This window comes from Numenius arquata, chromosome 14, assembly GCF_964106895.1.
Source record: "Numenius arquata chromosome 14, bNumArq3.hap1.1, whole genome shotgun sequence".
NCBI classification, from domain to species: domain Eukaryota; kingdom Metazoa; phylum Chordata; class Aves; order Charadriiformes; family Scolopacidae; genus Numenius; species Numenius arquata.
The window spans coordinates 9,244,716-9,259,630 of NC_133589.1; the positions used below are offsets into that span (position 1 = coordinate 9,244,716).

At 38.5% G+C, this 14,915-nt stretch overlaps 1 protein-coding gene across 1 annotated transcript in view; it reads right to left on the reverse strand.

Annotated features, from left to right (window-relative positions):
- Positions 1-14,915, reverse strand: part of VPS35L (VPS35 endosomal protein sorting factor like) — a 53,863-nt gene that overhangs the window by 38,752 nt on the left and 196 nt on the right. Inside the window, exons 2-10 of the mRNA XM_074158582.1 lie at positions 11,250-11,349; positions 10,127-10,294; positions 9,665-9,787; positions 9,290-9,314; positions 8,178-8,254; positions 6,542-6,670; positions 3,178-3,262; positions 2,157-2,216; positions 129-225 (exon numbers count right to left, since the gene is read on the reverse strand). Of these exons, the coding sequence (XP_074014683.1) occupies positions 129-225; positions 2,157-2,216; positions 3,178-3,262; positions 6,542-6,670; positions 8,178-8,254; positions 9,290-9,314; positions 9,665-9,787; positions 10,127-10,294; positions 11,250-11,349 (864 nt within the window). The remainder of the gene's footprint in view (positions 1-128; positions 226-2,156; positions 2,217-3,177; positions 3,263-6,541; positions 6,671-8,177; positions 8,255-9,289; positions 9,315-9,664; positions 9,788-10,126; positions 10,295-11,249; positions 11,350-14,915) is intronic.

The following is a 14,915-nucleotide window of genomic DNA, read 5'->3' on the forward strand; positions in this document are numbered from 1 at the left end:
ACAAACAAAACAAAGTCAGTATAAACATCAGATTGCTGTAGGGTTTATTGAAACAAACATGTTTATTTTTTGAAAAGTCTGTAAAAAACCTGCAAGCACACTCTGAGAGTCTCACTTGACAAGGATACAATCTGGGAATGAGTTCTCTGATTGAAGCAATCTTGAAAAACCAGTTTAAGCAAGTTTCTTTAGCGGTATCGTTAACACTCTCTGGAGAAAAATTATCTGGGGAGAAAAAGCAACCCAGAAATTGTTACATTTTTCCTGGAAAGAAGTTATTTTTCATTCTAGGTTTAAAATTGTATTCTCTCTCCTTTCAACAACAAATTAGGCTCACCATAATAAATAGGCATTATGTTTGATTCTCAGCTCTCTCTTGCAGCAGTAAGAGCTGAGTACACAGAGAGTGAGAAGAGGTAACTAGAGCTTCCGACTAGCATTAAGTCACATTTTAGAAGCTGAAGTCAGGCACTCAAAGCTAATCTCAGAACTGCTGCTTGGAAATCTAGCCTCTGCCTCCCCCCAAAAGCAGAAATTGTAAAAATTAAAAAAAAAAAATAAATTAAAAAATAGGGAATCCATAACAAATACATGTATATAAATCTATAACATGCATACGTACAAAAGAGATTTAAGCACTCAAATTCTTTACTTTAAAAGGCTAATGTAATTTTTAAAGAATATTATTTAAAACCATATTGCAGAAGTAGGAAATATTAAACACTGACAGAACATTTGTTTTTGTACTCTAAACACCTAACACTGCAGCGCAGTTCTCTCCTCGTGAGCTCTAGGACTATTTGTGTCAGCTGCCAGCAGGAAAAAGCTGCCACCCCAGGGTGGAACAGATGGGTTACGGTGACAGCGCTCCGCTCAGGCGGGCATGCAGTTGCAGGGCTAACTGCCTCCTTTCTCTAGACCACCTGGAAGGTCCACCTCAAAGAAGGCAAAAACAGGCTTCTTGGGATCTCCCCAGGTCTGAGGAAAGGTGCTTGGGAAGGATGGCTCCCTCTTCTCTCAGTCATAAAGCTACACAAGCAGCTTCTGCTGTGAATGTCTGCTTACAAACTCCTTGTGAAAAAGTTTTAAAATATCAGTGCTCTCCCATCCCTGCCCCTTGAAGGTGAGAAGCTCCTCTTTCCACAAAAGTTTCCCACTTTCAAGTCTAGAGAAGCCACACGCTAGATGGTGACTGAGTACAGGAAGATATTCTCCCTCATCTAAGACGATGGGAGTTCTTATCCAACTTTGTTTCGCTTGGTTCCCACGGGACGGGCAGGGAGGCTGGGCTCACACTGCCGTGCACAGCAAGCACAGCAGACTTTCCTCTCCCTCCCACTGTTAGAGCTGACGGGGCAGTTCCCACCAGCAATGCCCGGAGCTGCAGCACAAACTCCGCTCTCCAGAACAGGGGTAACTGTGCCCAGTAATCGTGACGCACTACGGGAACTGTCTGTCATCACTGATGTTTACAAGATCAGTTTATCACAGCAGCAGCAACCAAATTTATTCTAAGTATTTTCTGTAAGTTTATTTCAAATTTAAATATTTGCTGGTTTCAGGCTTCTGGCTCAAATCCTATAGATTTAACTGTAACTTAATGGTACTGTTGCAGCGTCAAGTACAGAAGTGTCAAGTACGTGTTTTAAGGACATGCTCTTAATACACTTGAAATTGCAAGGAAAAGCCATATCCAACGGAATGTTTCATTGCCTTCCTAAAGAAGTACTTCCATATATGTTTGTACCTTAAATGTCAAGTTTAGCTTTTACATTGTGTTAGAACTTCAACTGAAAAAATAAAAAGGGCCCAAGTTAGAAAGATCATGCTGACAGCCAGCTCCTCCTTCCAGAAGTCTTCCCCCATTAAAGCAAAACTATCCATAGTTTCTAGTGTAGCAACAAAACCATCTATTTACCAAACACTGATGCTCTCAGCTTCATCTGTATATTCTCCACAGTTAAAATGTAAACTTGCAAAAACACTGTGAATGGTGAAAGCTATAAGCTATAGATTTTACTCTGCTAAAAACTAGAAGTTACTAGATTCAAATCAGAACCTTTTTCATAGGAAAAAAAGTAGCATGGGTTCTATTTAACCTTTCTCAAGTTAGTTCAGACATGATTTTTCCAGGAGCACAGTAGAAACAAAGTTACCTGGCAAAGAGACACGATTATCCACGCACATTGACAGAATTCTTTCATACACTAGTTTCCCTGTTTAAAAAAAATGTAAATAAAAAAACATTCATAAGTGACTGTAAAACACAAAATGTTGATACAAAGGTTCCCTCTTTAACATACGTAGCTATCAGCTAGAAAAACTTCCTAGAACACTAACATAATGCTGCCCTCTACTGAGGCTAGAATTAGCACTTCGCACACTACAAAAAAGAAGAAATAAATAAAAGAAGTCTCTGGCGCCTTCAGCGCAGAGGTAGCACACAGGTCAGGTTTCTCCCAGGCCAGGAAAGGACAGCTGGCGTCCTGTCTCTGCTGGGTTTGGGTATTATGTTATCTTCAGCAACTTTCAGTAAGTAGGAAAGAGAACAAAGAGGAAGCAAGATCTGAAAAAAACAATTGGAGCTATGTCACAGCGTATCCTGCTAAACATCAAAATACCCTTCAACTTTGAATACTGTCGTAAATCTTTTCCATAACATGGAAGAAAACCAAGAGAATCACATGAGATGGATGACGATTTCATTTAAAGGATCATTTAAAAATTATTAAAATAGATTAAAAAATTCAGTAACTACATTTTGATCACTTCATAGTCCCTATTCAGCTAAAGAAAGCTTTCTGACTTCTATTCTTCAAATATAAATAGAATGAAATATCAAGTCTAGAGGCTGCCAAAACCAAAGTATTTTCCTAACAATAAGTGTCTTTTAAATTTCAAAATGCAGAGATCATGATTTTTTGCCTAGATATTCACTAATACATAAAGCACAGAACTACAAAATGAAATATTTTTATTTTAAAGACTTCACACATCAGAGTTTTTACACCGCTTTATGCTACTGGTGTCCAAGTGTTTATGTTGGAAATATTCCATGTTAAAACTGGGTCTCATTTCAGCACTTTTTGGATAACTTTGATGCTTTCTAACATTCCAAAAAAATTAATTTCATCTTATAAACAATTGTTTAGTAAGTCTGGCACATTAGATACTTACCAAAAGTATCAAGGATATCTGTAATCAAAACAAATTTACTTGGATAAAACTGGATTACTGTTGTATCTGAAAGAAGCTTAGAACACTAGAAGAGAAAACAAAGCAAAACAAAAACATTTTTAGAGGACAATGCAAGTTTGTGTTTTTACACCAGACAGGCTGGAACAGATGAATACCTACATATGCAAAGAACCAACATGAACGTCCCAGCAAAAAGCACAACAACCTGTAACATAACACATCATGGTGCTCTCTACTTTTTCAGGTTATTCTTCATTTCCAGCAGAGCTTGTCACAGATCTATTTTTGCTTTATTCAAGGTAATCTACAATGCAGAATTTCAGCTGACCATGCAGATCCGTTCATTTCTTCAGACAAGACAAATTATCTCCCAGAAGAAGCATAAAAAGGCACTTCTTTTCTAAAAATAACTTTAAGGGCATTTTTCAGTTTCTCACCATCTTTCTAAGCATCCATATCAAACACAAAATTTGATATAGACTAAAGTAAGAAAAATTTTAAAAGTTTAGCTAATGAGCTTTTCAACACATCTCTGAGGCTCACATAACTAGTTCAAACATTTTGGAAACACGCCAGCGATCCACAGTCAGCTGCAGGGAGGAATCTGTAATCAATCACCACCCACAGGCACCCAACACGAGCTTGGCTTTTGCACTATAATGATGGCTGGTACAAAGTCACATTTGAAAATGTATCACACAACTTAGTTCTACTATTGTGGAATGTTAAGTCCAGGTAGGAACATGTCCATTTATGATATGAATTCAAAATACACACTGAAGAATCAAGACGTTTTTAAAATATTCAATTAAGCTATACTTTTTTTTCCAAGACTGTCCAAAAACTGCACACTAAACTGGAGTTAAAAACTGTGGCAGAAGTCTATTCGCAAAAAAATCAAATTCCACCTGAAGAAAACAGGCAAACAACCAACTGCAGAGAGAAATCCACCTCCTCCTTCCTTGAGCCAAATTTGGCCTTTGACCACGAGTCTTCTCTGGTCTCTAAGGCTGACAAGTACAGTATTCTCTGTGACCTCTGACCCTTCTCTCTCCTTCATCAGGAGACAGTTCTTCAAGCTCAATGGAATAAATAAAGTTCAAGTTCTCATTACATTCCAAAAATCCAGGAAGCAATTCCATGCCCCACAAGAACTGCTTTGTTCAAACAAGAAAATCATAACATTTGAACATGCTTAAACGAGGGCCACGTTTAGTCTTTTTGCTTTATTCATCAAGGAGGAACTTAAGACTGCACCAGAAAAACAGGTGAGAGCATTCACATCTTACAACCAGAGCAGAACCTTCCCTACTGCATGGTCAGTCACCTTCAAAGAAGGGTAATTCAGCAGCTGTTTACGACCTACAGAAACCATGAACACTTAATTACCACTTTTCTTAGAGCTCACATACATAATCAACTTACTTCAGCTTACTCTAAGTAGCTTAGCTTATTCCATCTTGACAAGTAAAGTATCTTGTAAAAAGGCACTTGAGGAACTCACGTGCTATACATTCAGACCCTGCCTTAATAACCAGAACTCTTCCTGCACTTCAAGCTCTGTAAAACTCTTGCACAGAGAATGGCAGCCTCATCCTCAATGTCCAAATGAAAGATGTCATGTAATTGCATCATTAGTTCTTAAATCAATATAATTCCAGCATTCAAATGAAAATTGCTTTTGCCAGGCCAGTATACATTTCTGAAAACAACAACAACAACAACAAAAAAAAAAGCCAAACTTACTCCTCCTATCGCATACTAATCAGTATGTGATGATACTAATGATAGACTATATAAATAATCACATGCTGATGTCAAGAAAAGTGCTTAGTTCTTTTAGGGGACACAACACTCTTTAAAGTTATGTTATTTACTAGGAAAAGCCACAACAAGTAAAGTTCAGTCAGGTTTCTATCCTATCTGGCTTTATAAGTATAGAATTAATAATAGTTACTTAGTCTTCTTCATGAAAATTTTTTTATTCATGTTAATTACCAAAATACCTGTTTCAATCTTACCCAGTCTTTCAATTAACGGTGAGCATCTGCAGCACGAAGCTCAAGTGCAAAGTGAACAACACACAGACAACACTTTAAGAGAGAGAAAGATAGGCAACTTTGATACCACTTTCCAAGAAGGGAGCACTGAATCCCATCTTAGAAACTACCTTATTACAAAAGTAGATAAAGTAGATTTGTGAAACCATTTGTAAAAGAACATATGAAAGTATTAATGCATAGCTATTAATCACTGCACGTCAGACACTATATTTATACACACATATTAATGCACTGTAAATACAGTACATCCATCTCTCTCTTCTTCTCATCCAAAGGCTTTTAATATTGTATTCTCTTTCACTAAAATATTCACACTTCACAATGCTATATATGGATCATTTTTTAAAAAAAGTAATAGTGCTGATTTTATAGTATTACAATAGAACATTGGTCACCTGGGGTCCCATATAATTTTTTGATCTCACTTCATTTATGTTTCATTTCTTTTATTGTCTTTACCACAATTTAAGCTGAAATTACTGTAAACAGTTTTCACAAGAGTATCCAGCACAACCGACAAAAAAAAAATAATCCTGACTTTATATAACCCCACTTGATGACTATTAGCATTACATCAGTTTTACAGCTTTTAAGGATGTCATTATCTCTTCTGTCCTCTGATGCGCTCAGCCTCCGGCCTTTTTTAATTGTACTGTTTTCCCCTGCTGTCCTCAAAGCCCATCACCCCAAATGAGCAGAGGAAGACTGTGGACAAGTTTAAAAAAAAAAAACAAAACCAACAAAAAAAACACAACCAAAAAAACCCACACAACAAAAAACATACACACATTTAAAAAATCTGAAGTTGTTTTCTGTAGCTTGCTATAGTCCTAAATCAGATTATTCAATTGCCTTAGTAAGTTTGGATGGGGAAAACACTGACGTTCAAAAAGCCATTCTGGTATTATTCGGGGCAGGGAGCAAGCAGCTAGATGGGGAAGAGGAAAGGAAATGCCATGTTTTTAGAAAGAGTTGGTATCACTACATATTGTTTATTCTAATTATCCTTAAACAGGTAAAATTTCCACATCTGTCATTTGGCCACTCTCTTTAGTGAGAATTCCATCCCACATACCCTGCTCCAAATCTATACGTAACAACGAAGTTGAAAATCCAACTGTTGTCAGAAGTCATAAAACTCCCAAAGAAATGAGTTTCAGTGAATAACAGAAGAAAATAACAGAAAAATAATAAAACCCCTTCTTTTCCCAAGAAAGAAATCGGACAAACCACACCACCAAACACACCGGTTCTGTACAGAACAAAACCATGAAACTGACCTGGATGACTATTTTCAGAGCTTTTACTTTTTGATCAGAGGACCAAGCATCCTTTAAAGACTGGTTCAGTTCTTCAATTCGGTTCATGTAATCCTGCTGAGTCAAATTCAACAGCTCTTTCTGTGACCCCTGGCAAGAAAACACAAGCCTACTTATTAAGAGGGAAGGAAGGAAGGAGAATGCCGTTATTATAGAGTCAACTGGGGGTGTGAACCCATAAAACTTACTACAGAACTCCCTGATTTTCCCTTCTTACCTTTGCAGCATCAATATTGCAGGTGTTTGGCACACGAGTGCGTCACAACTGCCTTGGTTTTCAAGAGTCATTCATGTTGGTACCGGAAGAAAGTTGTCCGTGAGGTCAGAAATGCCAGACTACATCAGTGGTATTCTACTCACAGTACAATTATGTATATACATATATATATGGATACACACACACACACATATATATATCTATATATATAATTATGTATATATATAACTATGTAGAAGTGTCATCAGAAATTAAACGTTTTGCCAGCAATTCCCTAAGAAATTTGTTGACAACAAGAAAAATCTGGCCGTGTTCACCCCAAGTAAGAAAATAAAACTATCTTCACTTCACAGTCAGTACCAGAGCATTCTTGTGATTTGTTTTCCCAAAGATCTTAAAGACCTTATAAAAAGATTACATATCAAAAATAAACTAGTGAAACAATGGAAGGAGAAATTATTGTTTAACCTTTAGAACCAAACTGACACAGGAACAAAGTGATTAAAAATGCATTCAGAAACATCAGAAGGTGGTTCGGGAACAGTCTTCAAGAGAAGTATGAGTTACATTCAAAACTACCTTCAGGACTAGTTTTGATTATTTATTAAGCTGCATTACAGAACAGATTTCATAACATCTGAGAGTCTGGAAACAACCATCAGTAAAAACAAGCAGAGATGAAGAGATAAAATGCAAATGCAATTACAGTTTCACCAAAAGATTACGTCTTTCCGTATGATAAAGTGTACCTTATTTTTCTACTAAAAGAATCCAATCCTTTGTGATATGCAACTATTAGAACCGCACTGGCTCAGGCAACCTGAACTTAGTTAAGAGGCAGAGGTTTCAAAACAACATTACCCGAAACAACTCTAAGAGCACCCTGCAAAATCAGGTTTTAGGAAAATAAATTACAGAATATCTCATCTCTGCCCAGTAAAATGCTGCAGTTTGAGAAGTAACTTGAGTACTCAGTATTTCTATCAAGCACGTATATGTAACTTGAAGCTCAGGTAGACAGTACACAGCTTCTGCAACAGGGGTAAACAAAATTATCAGATGTTAAGACTATTAGGCTCCACTGAGTTTTATAGCAGCTGCAGACTGTACACAGTAGCAAATTAAATCAACATTGGTAGATCAGGTGAATTTTCAAATCACGATTTCTAGCGATACAAAAATATAATTCTGCCTGAATTCTGTAACAATAAAGATTAAAATTACTAGAGAAATCCCACGGAAAGTATGTATTTATCTAAATACTGCATAAGCACATGCAGGATTCAGGACCTTTTTAAAAGGTTTCATAAAAGAACTTTATTTCACAAATTTATTTCACTTTTAAAACGGTGATGTAATAGAATAAGAAAACTTTCTCACCTCCTCCAGATCGTCTAGTTCCTCTAACCTTGTCCTCACTTTTTCAGAAACTGCTGAGCCAGTCGTTGTAGCTTTTCCTGTAAAGAATTATATGTTTGAGTTTCTTTAACATTTAAACACTTGGACGTGTACAGGGAAACAAACCTGAAGGAGCTCGACAGACTCAGACAAATAGTCAGCTTCCGTGACAGAAGACAAGTGGTTTGATTCATTTGGTGGCTAATCCTGAAGAGACACATGTAAACATACCTACAATTCATTCACTTGGAACAAGGAATGACAAATAAGCAAAACTGAATATAAATGGATTTTCTTGCAAGTTTTGCTGGTAAGGAAAGAACCATCGGGGAGAAGCAAAGGATAGTTTAGGTTAGAAAAGCCCTACAGAGGTCTGTTTCCAACTCTCCTCAAAGCTGGTCCAATTTTGATAGGTTGCACAGGGTTATATCCAGTCAATGTAATGATATCTAAGGATGGAGATGTCACACTCTCCCCGGACATCCTGTTTCAGTGTAATGAGAATGGTCAAACAAAAAAGGTATTTAATTTGCAGAAGCTGAAAAGCTGCATTTTTACTCATACACAAAAATTCTGATTTACTATTCAATCAGCTATGACTACTTAGCCCAGATTTGCTTCGCTAGAAAACATGATAAAATATTTAACATTTGGTTCTTTTTTGAACACTCAGCATACAGTTGAAATAATTTTGCTTTCATGTAAAGAGAATAACTGAACAAGTCCCCCAGGGACTTGTTTGCTTTCCCTTCCAGCAAGCAGAAATGTTGATGAACATGATCCTCAAAACATCCTTGCTCGCTTTAAGTGGAAGAAAGTTTTAAGCTGCAGTGGAAGGCAGTGAATTTCATTTCCTTCCACAACACATAATCACAAATTCATTAGCCTAAAGGAATACAAGAGAAGGTGGTTTGTTTTCAATAACTATTTTAAGTAAAAATCCATCAGAAGTCTTATTAACAAAAAACCCACAAATCCAACCATATGTCAGAATGGGGGAGGACAGGAAAACACATTTCAAATATTTTTGACCATAAACCTGACACTGCACCCCACCTCAAGCAAAATCTGTTACTGTTAAAGAAACTGCTTACCTTTTTCAGATCCCATGTACAGATTCTGTGAAGAAGCAGAAAAAGCAGACTTTCAGAAAACACATACTCGATAGCATTCCAAGAATGCACGAGTAATTACACTACTAATTAAGTCTCTAATGGTTTAGAAGTAGACATAAGACCAGAAGATTTGTATTGTTACAAAAAGACAAAGCGATGACTTCTAACTATCAACACTTTTGGACTCAGCTCCAAAACAATCATTATAAGTGAGAGCTTGTGGTACAGCTTCCTACAATATTGAAACTGAAATTTAGAGGACCAGTATTTACTCATGAAATAATTACAAAACAGCAACACCCGAAATCCAGAGGTCCAGTAAAAATAAACAATAGCAGAGCAGCTGCCACTTACAATGGAGAGCTTCTCTGTTGTTGTGTATCTAGCAAGGATGTCACCACGTTTGCTTGACCATGGTTCAAAGTCACTCCCTACAGCTGAGCTGTCATCTTTATCCCGTTTCTTCCGTGTACTATCCTATGAGGAGAGTACAAGTGCAAACGTTAAATACAAGTCTGGAAAAAGAAGAGAAGGCTGATAAAGGTCAACTTAAGGGTTCAAGTGATAACTGATCCTTCCAAAAATTACAATATTAACAAAACAAAAATAATCCATATTTAAATAAATGTCAACATTAGCCAGATTAATATAGGTAAATAAAGAAGAATACATTATTCTATTAATACAGTGTATTTCCTAATTGCATTAACCTCCTAGCTGATGAGACAAATACATTTTATCCAAAGTTGGCTTTGTAGTTTTGTTTTGGTCAGGTTTTTTTCCATTTTACTTAGTTAAGATAACTCCCAGTATTACCATGGCAGCAGTAGTGGTCACAGGATCTGCAGCTGCTGCAAATAATGACAAGGGATCTGTACCATCCAATACACTGCTCAATGGATCCATCATAGAACTAGAAGAAGAAGAGGAGGTAGAAGAAGTACTTCCTTTCCGGTTCATTTTCTTGGTCTTGGATTCAGTAACCTAAAAGAAAAGCTCAAAACTGTTAAACTAAAAGGCCTTCTCTTCCCCCTGTTTTCTTTAATAAATCATCAAAATACATTCTACGTAAATTCTGCTGTTGCAATGAAAGCAAGGACCAAACAAACGAACTCTTTAGAATGAGCATCAGCATTTAAGCTGAAGTACCTCCTTTTCCCCTGAATCTGGCGGCACTCTTCAATAGCATTTCCATTACTTTTTTTTTTTCCCCCTTTCAATTCTAAATCTACAGAACTATAAGAACAACCACTCTAAACTTCCTTCTAGTACCACCCCTCTACTTTATTGTTTTTCTCCCTCTCCTCCAACCTCTTTCTTGCTATTTGATTCCCTCTGCCAGTCTCATCTTTACTTTTCTTGTAGGATACTCAAGCCTGGAACATTAAATCCATTCTTAAGGCCTCTGTCCTATCTCCCTACTGACCTTCCCGAGCAAAAGCTGCTGTCCATTCATCATTCATTAGCGCATGACTATCATCTCTTTGAAGCTGGATTTTTTTGTACATCCACATTTTTAAAAGCCTCTCATACATTAAAGAAATGATAAATGTTTTAAAGCATACAGCTGACTGGAAGTTAACCCAAAACCAAATCTTACATCAAGCAATTACGAAGGTTATTTGTAATGCAACAATTTGATTTTAAACTTATGTATTATTCAGCATTTAATGCTACCAAGAAAACCCACAAGTTGGATCGCTATATTTGTCAGGAGGAGACTGTTTCTGACACATTACAGCACCAGCAAATTTCTGTAAAGGACAAACAGAATAAACCTTGATGCCTCTAAAATAACAGGCCACTAACACAGAAAGCAACTTCACTAGTACCACCACCAACTTCAAAGCCTTTTCATTTTAAAGGAATGGAAGTAAAAAGAGGAACACAATCAGTTTTAATTCACATTCACTTTCCAAAAGCACAAAAAGAAACTCACTGTAATGGGTTTTAGTGGATGGTAATCGCCAAAATCCAAGGGTACAGATTCCAGTTTGCACACTTCAGATTCTGAAACATAGTTTCTTGATCTCGCATGCCTTAAAAAGCAAGAGCAAAAGGAAAGTGGATATATAATCACATACTTACAGAGAGATATATCCTACATCTATATAGATGTAAGCGTATTTACAAAAAGAAATGCATGTTGAAAAACAAGTCAATGTAAAGACCAAAATTTCTCTCTCTACTGAGATACATAAAACTAAAACTGAAGAAATTTTACTTTCAGCCATTCAACTGTATTCTACCTCTACAGCTGGGTTCTCTTCCATTCCATTGTACATCAAAAGGGCAATTTAACCAAGGATTTGTACATGTGACAGGGTGATGGAGATATTAAACACCTCTTTTAAGATGAATAGTGAAAGTGAAGGAAAAAGTTAAGTATGAAAACACAAGGGAAGAAATCAAAGTGATTATGCACACAGATAATGAGGGACTGCACCGATTCACTTGTGTAGCTGCAAAGCTTCTCCCTTTCTATTTTTCTATTCTTCTCCCTTTATTTCTATGTTGGCTGCATTCATAATAAAAGTTGCAAAAGTCAAATTATAAGAAAGAAGCTATCAGTACTCATATGCTTGCATTGTGGGTAAGTCCTTGTGTAAGAGCTTTGCCTCATCTAAGAAAATTAAGTATGTCAGTAAGTGAAATAAATCACAAAAATATATGTATTTCAAGCTCTATTTTGAATCTGATATTAAGAGAGAACTGTGAAAACTATGGCCTCCCTGTCCAATTAAAGAAAGATTTGATTCCAGAAAAGAACATAAATAAAAGTATTTGAATCAAACAACATTCCCACTAGGAACTAACAGTAACACACACTAATTTATCAATCATGGTTTAAAGACACTGCTCTTTTATAAAATAGACCGTTCATCCTGGTTTTAAGTGCTCAAATATAAATACAAAATTCTATTTTAAAAAGGCTTCTAAAGCACATTTGACAATGTAGGAAGGCAAAAAAAAAGAGGAATTAAGACTTCTGTGACTAGCACTCGATGACAATTTCAAAAGAGACTTAAGAGTTAAAAATGCTTTCTAGTATCTCTGACAACACATCAATACATGAAATTAAATACTTTTAATTGTACGAGTAGTAGTAATGGTTAAACCAGGAAATGAAAATACAAACTCACAAAAATACATAGGACAGCTGCTTCCTGGAACAACTGCCTTCATGGCTACCACATGGTACCAGTGAAATCCACGTGCTTATTCTTTTTGTTTTCTTGATCTCCAGCTCTTTTTCTTTATACATTAATTGTCTCTTTAACTTACTATTGTCCCATGATTCAGTGATTCTCCTTGCTCACTTGCTTTATGAATTAATTAGCATCTGGGTGAAAGATCTTTCAAACTTTGTCTGGCTTCCCAACTATAACATTTCTATTACTCTGCTCCAGTTGTGTCGGTATTTCCAGACTGCTCCTTTACAGATAGTTCCAAACTAGCGGTACAGAAAAATGTCACTGACAGCTCACACTTGGCACATCCCTTCCCCGGCCAAAACCAGTTGTACTCTAATTATAACGTAAGGCATCACTGGGCAAGCGTACGTGTCTAATACACACGAGGGAAAGAAGAAGAGCTGTTCACTCTGCAATTAAGTCTTTAAAAAATATATTTACAATGTGGCTATTCAAGTGATAAGACAGCTTGTAACACAGCTAATACGGGGGGACAAGTTCAAGCTCACTCTGACATTATGTTCCACTTAGTCTCCAGGGAAAGGAGATTAAGCATTCCTATCTTGGCCACGGCAGCGCAGCCAACTTCTGAGAGTAAACAAAAACGAGACTCAGACCAAACCTGGGTTTCACCCCCAGCGCACACTGCAAGATAAACCCCTGCTGCAGGTGCTCTTTTAACAGCAGGGTTTAGCCTTTTCACACTCCCGAGCGTCACTGCAATCGCCACCACTCGGTGCCTTCCACACCTGCCAGACTGACGACCCTTTTCTCTCCTCCTGGTAAACCATCTTTTTTTCCGGGAACGGCTGTACTTCCTCCTCACCCCCACGTTACTGAAGCTCTTCCAGGGCCCAGCCCACCCCACGCACCCAGGTGTCTCCCTCGCGCTCCGGGTTCAGCACAGAGACAGCCTCTGCCCAGCAGAACCACCATATTACAGCAAAACACGCATTAAAACATTTCATTCATCAAAACATTTCTCCATGGCCGCTTCTGCATCAGTAGTACCAGACCCAATGAGTTGCTCATTGCTGTATTACCTAAAAATCTATTTGGCAGCACCCCTACCACTCGGCTCCGGGGCTGCCGTCCTTAGTTTTTCGTTATATTTTGGTACAGCAAGAAATTCAAAAGTTGCAGCCACATTTATTCCTTTCTGTTTCTGCAAGGTCACTGACCACACTGAGAGATTCCACCCAAATTTCTGCACTCGAAGTATCAACCGTTCCAAGAGCCGACTAACGTGAGAGCCGCTCTACACACTCAGTTTTCTTACCTACAGAAATTCACATTTTAAAGTTATTTCATACCCTGGTGAATTTATTTTAAAAGGCGTAGCTCTGGTGTTCTCTTTATGAAAACCTCAACTGGTTTCATTAACAATGAAACTTCTAAATCCACAAATTATTTCCACTTTTTACCACACATAAAAGTTTGCTCACACAATAATAATATGAAAGAGTGAGAGAGGTGACTTTCGGTGTGACGATATAGATGTGGGGGGAACTTTTTGGCAATCTAATGCTTTAATTGTGGCACATTACTTTTCTCGACTCCACATTAAGTTTTCGTTTCTAGTTTGCTCAGGACTGTAAACCCATCAGCCACATCAAAACCTGGAAGCCAGATATATTCAGTATGTTATATATAATGTATATGACATTAGCCTTGGAGAGCAAGCCTTCCAGAAACAAAATCAGCTCATTTGTAAACAAGTTTGGAGAAAAACGAACTCTGAAGGTATTTTCCTTTACTCTGTCAGAGAAAGAGAGCCTGTTTTATCCTTCCTTTCCATAACAAATATGACCGTAAATTATTCCATGTCCCACACAGTGCAGGTTCCTCAGCTGTACACCAAGTTCTCCTGTGGAAAGACTTCACATCGACCCTGCCTCTTCAGTCTGTGGGCCTTCAACACCGCCTCTACTTCTGAAGAGCCTGTGAAAGACCACTAACGGGAGCCAAACCCCGCTACTAAACCTCCATCCGCCGCAGGAAACCTCCCGCTTCAGCCCGCAGTGACACCGCCCGGCGCGGCGGGGGAGCGCCTTTCCCTCACGGAACGGAGGGCACCCGGCATCGAAACCGCAGCGGGGCCAGGCCACGCCAAAGGCCGGCTGCCCCGCAGCGACCTCCTTGGTGAGTCAGCGGGGGATAACCCCACGGCGGGGCGCAGGGACCTGCGGCCGTCATGTTTCTCCACAGCCGCAGAAGACGGGCGCCCCGGCTCCCTTCCGCCACCCCCCGAGCTTCCAGCCGCTCAGGCCGAGCGGCCCCGAGCCCCGCAGGGAGCAGCCCCGGCGGCGAGGCTTCCCCGGCCCCGCCTCGGCTGGGGAGCCTCCCCCGCGGATGCGCCCGGGCGCCCCCGAGCCGCCCCTGCCTCAGCGCGGCGGACCCCGGTTGTGAGG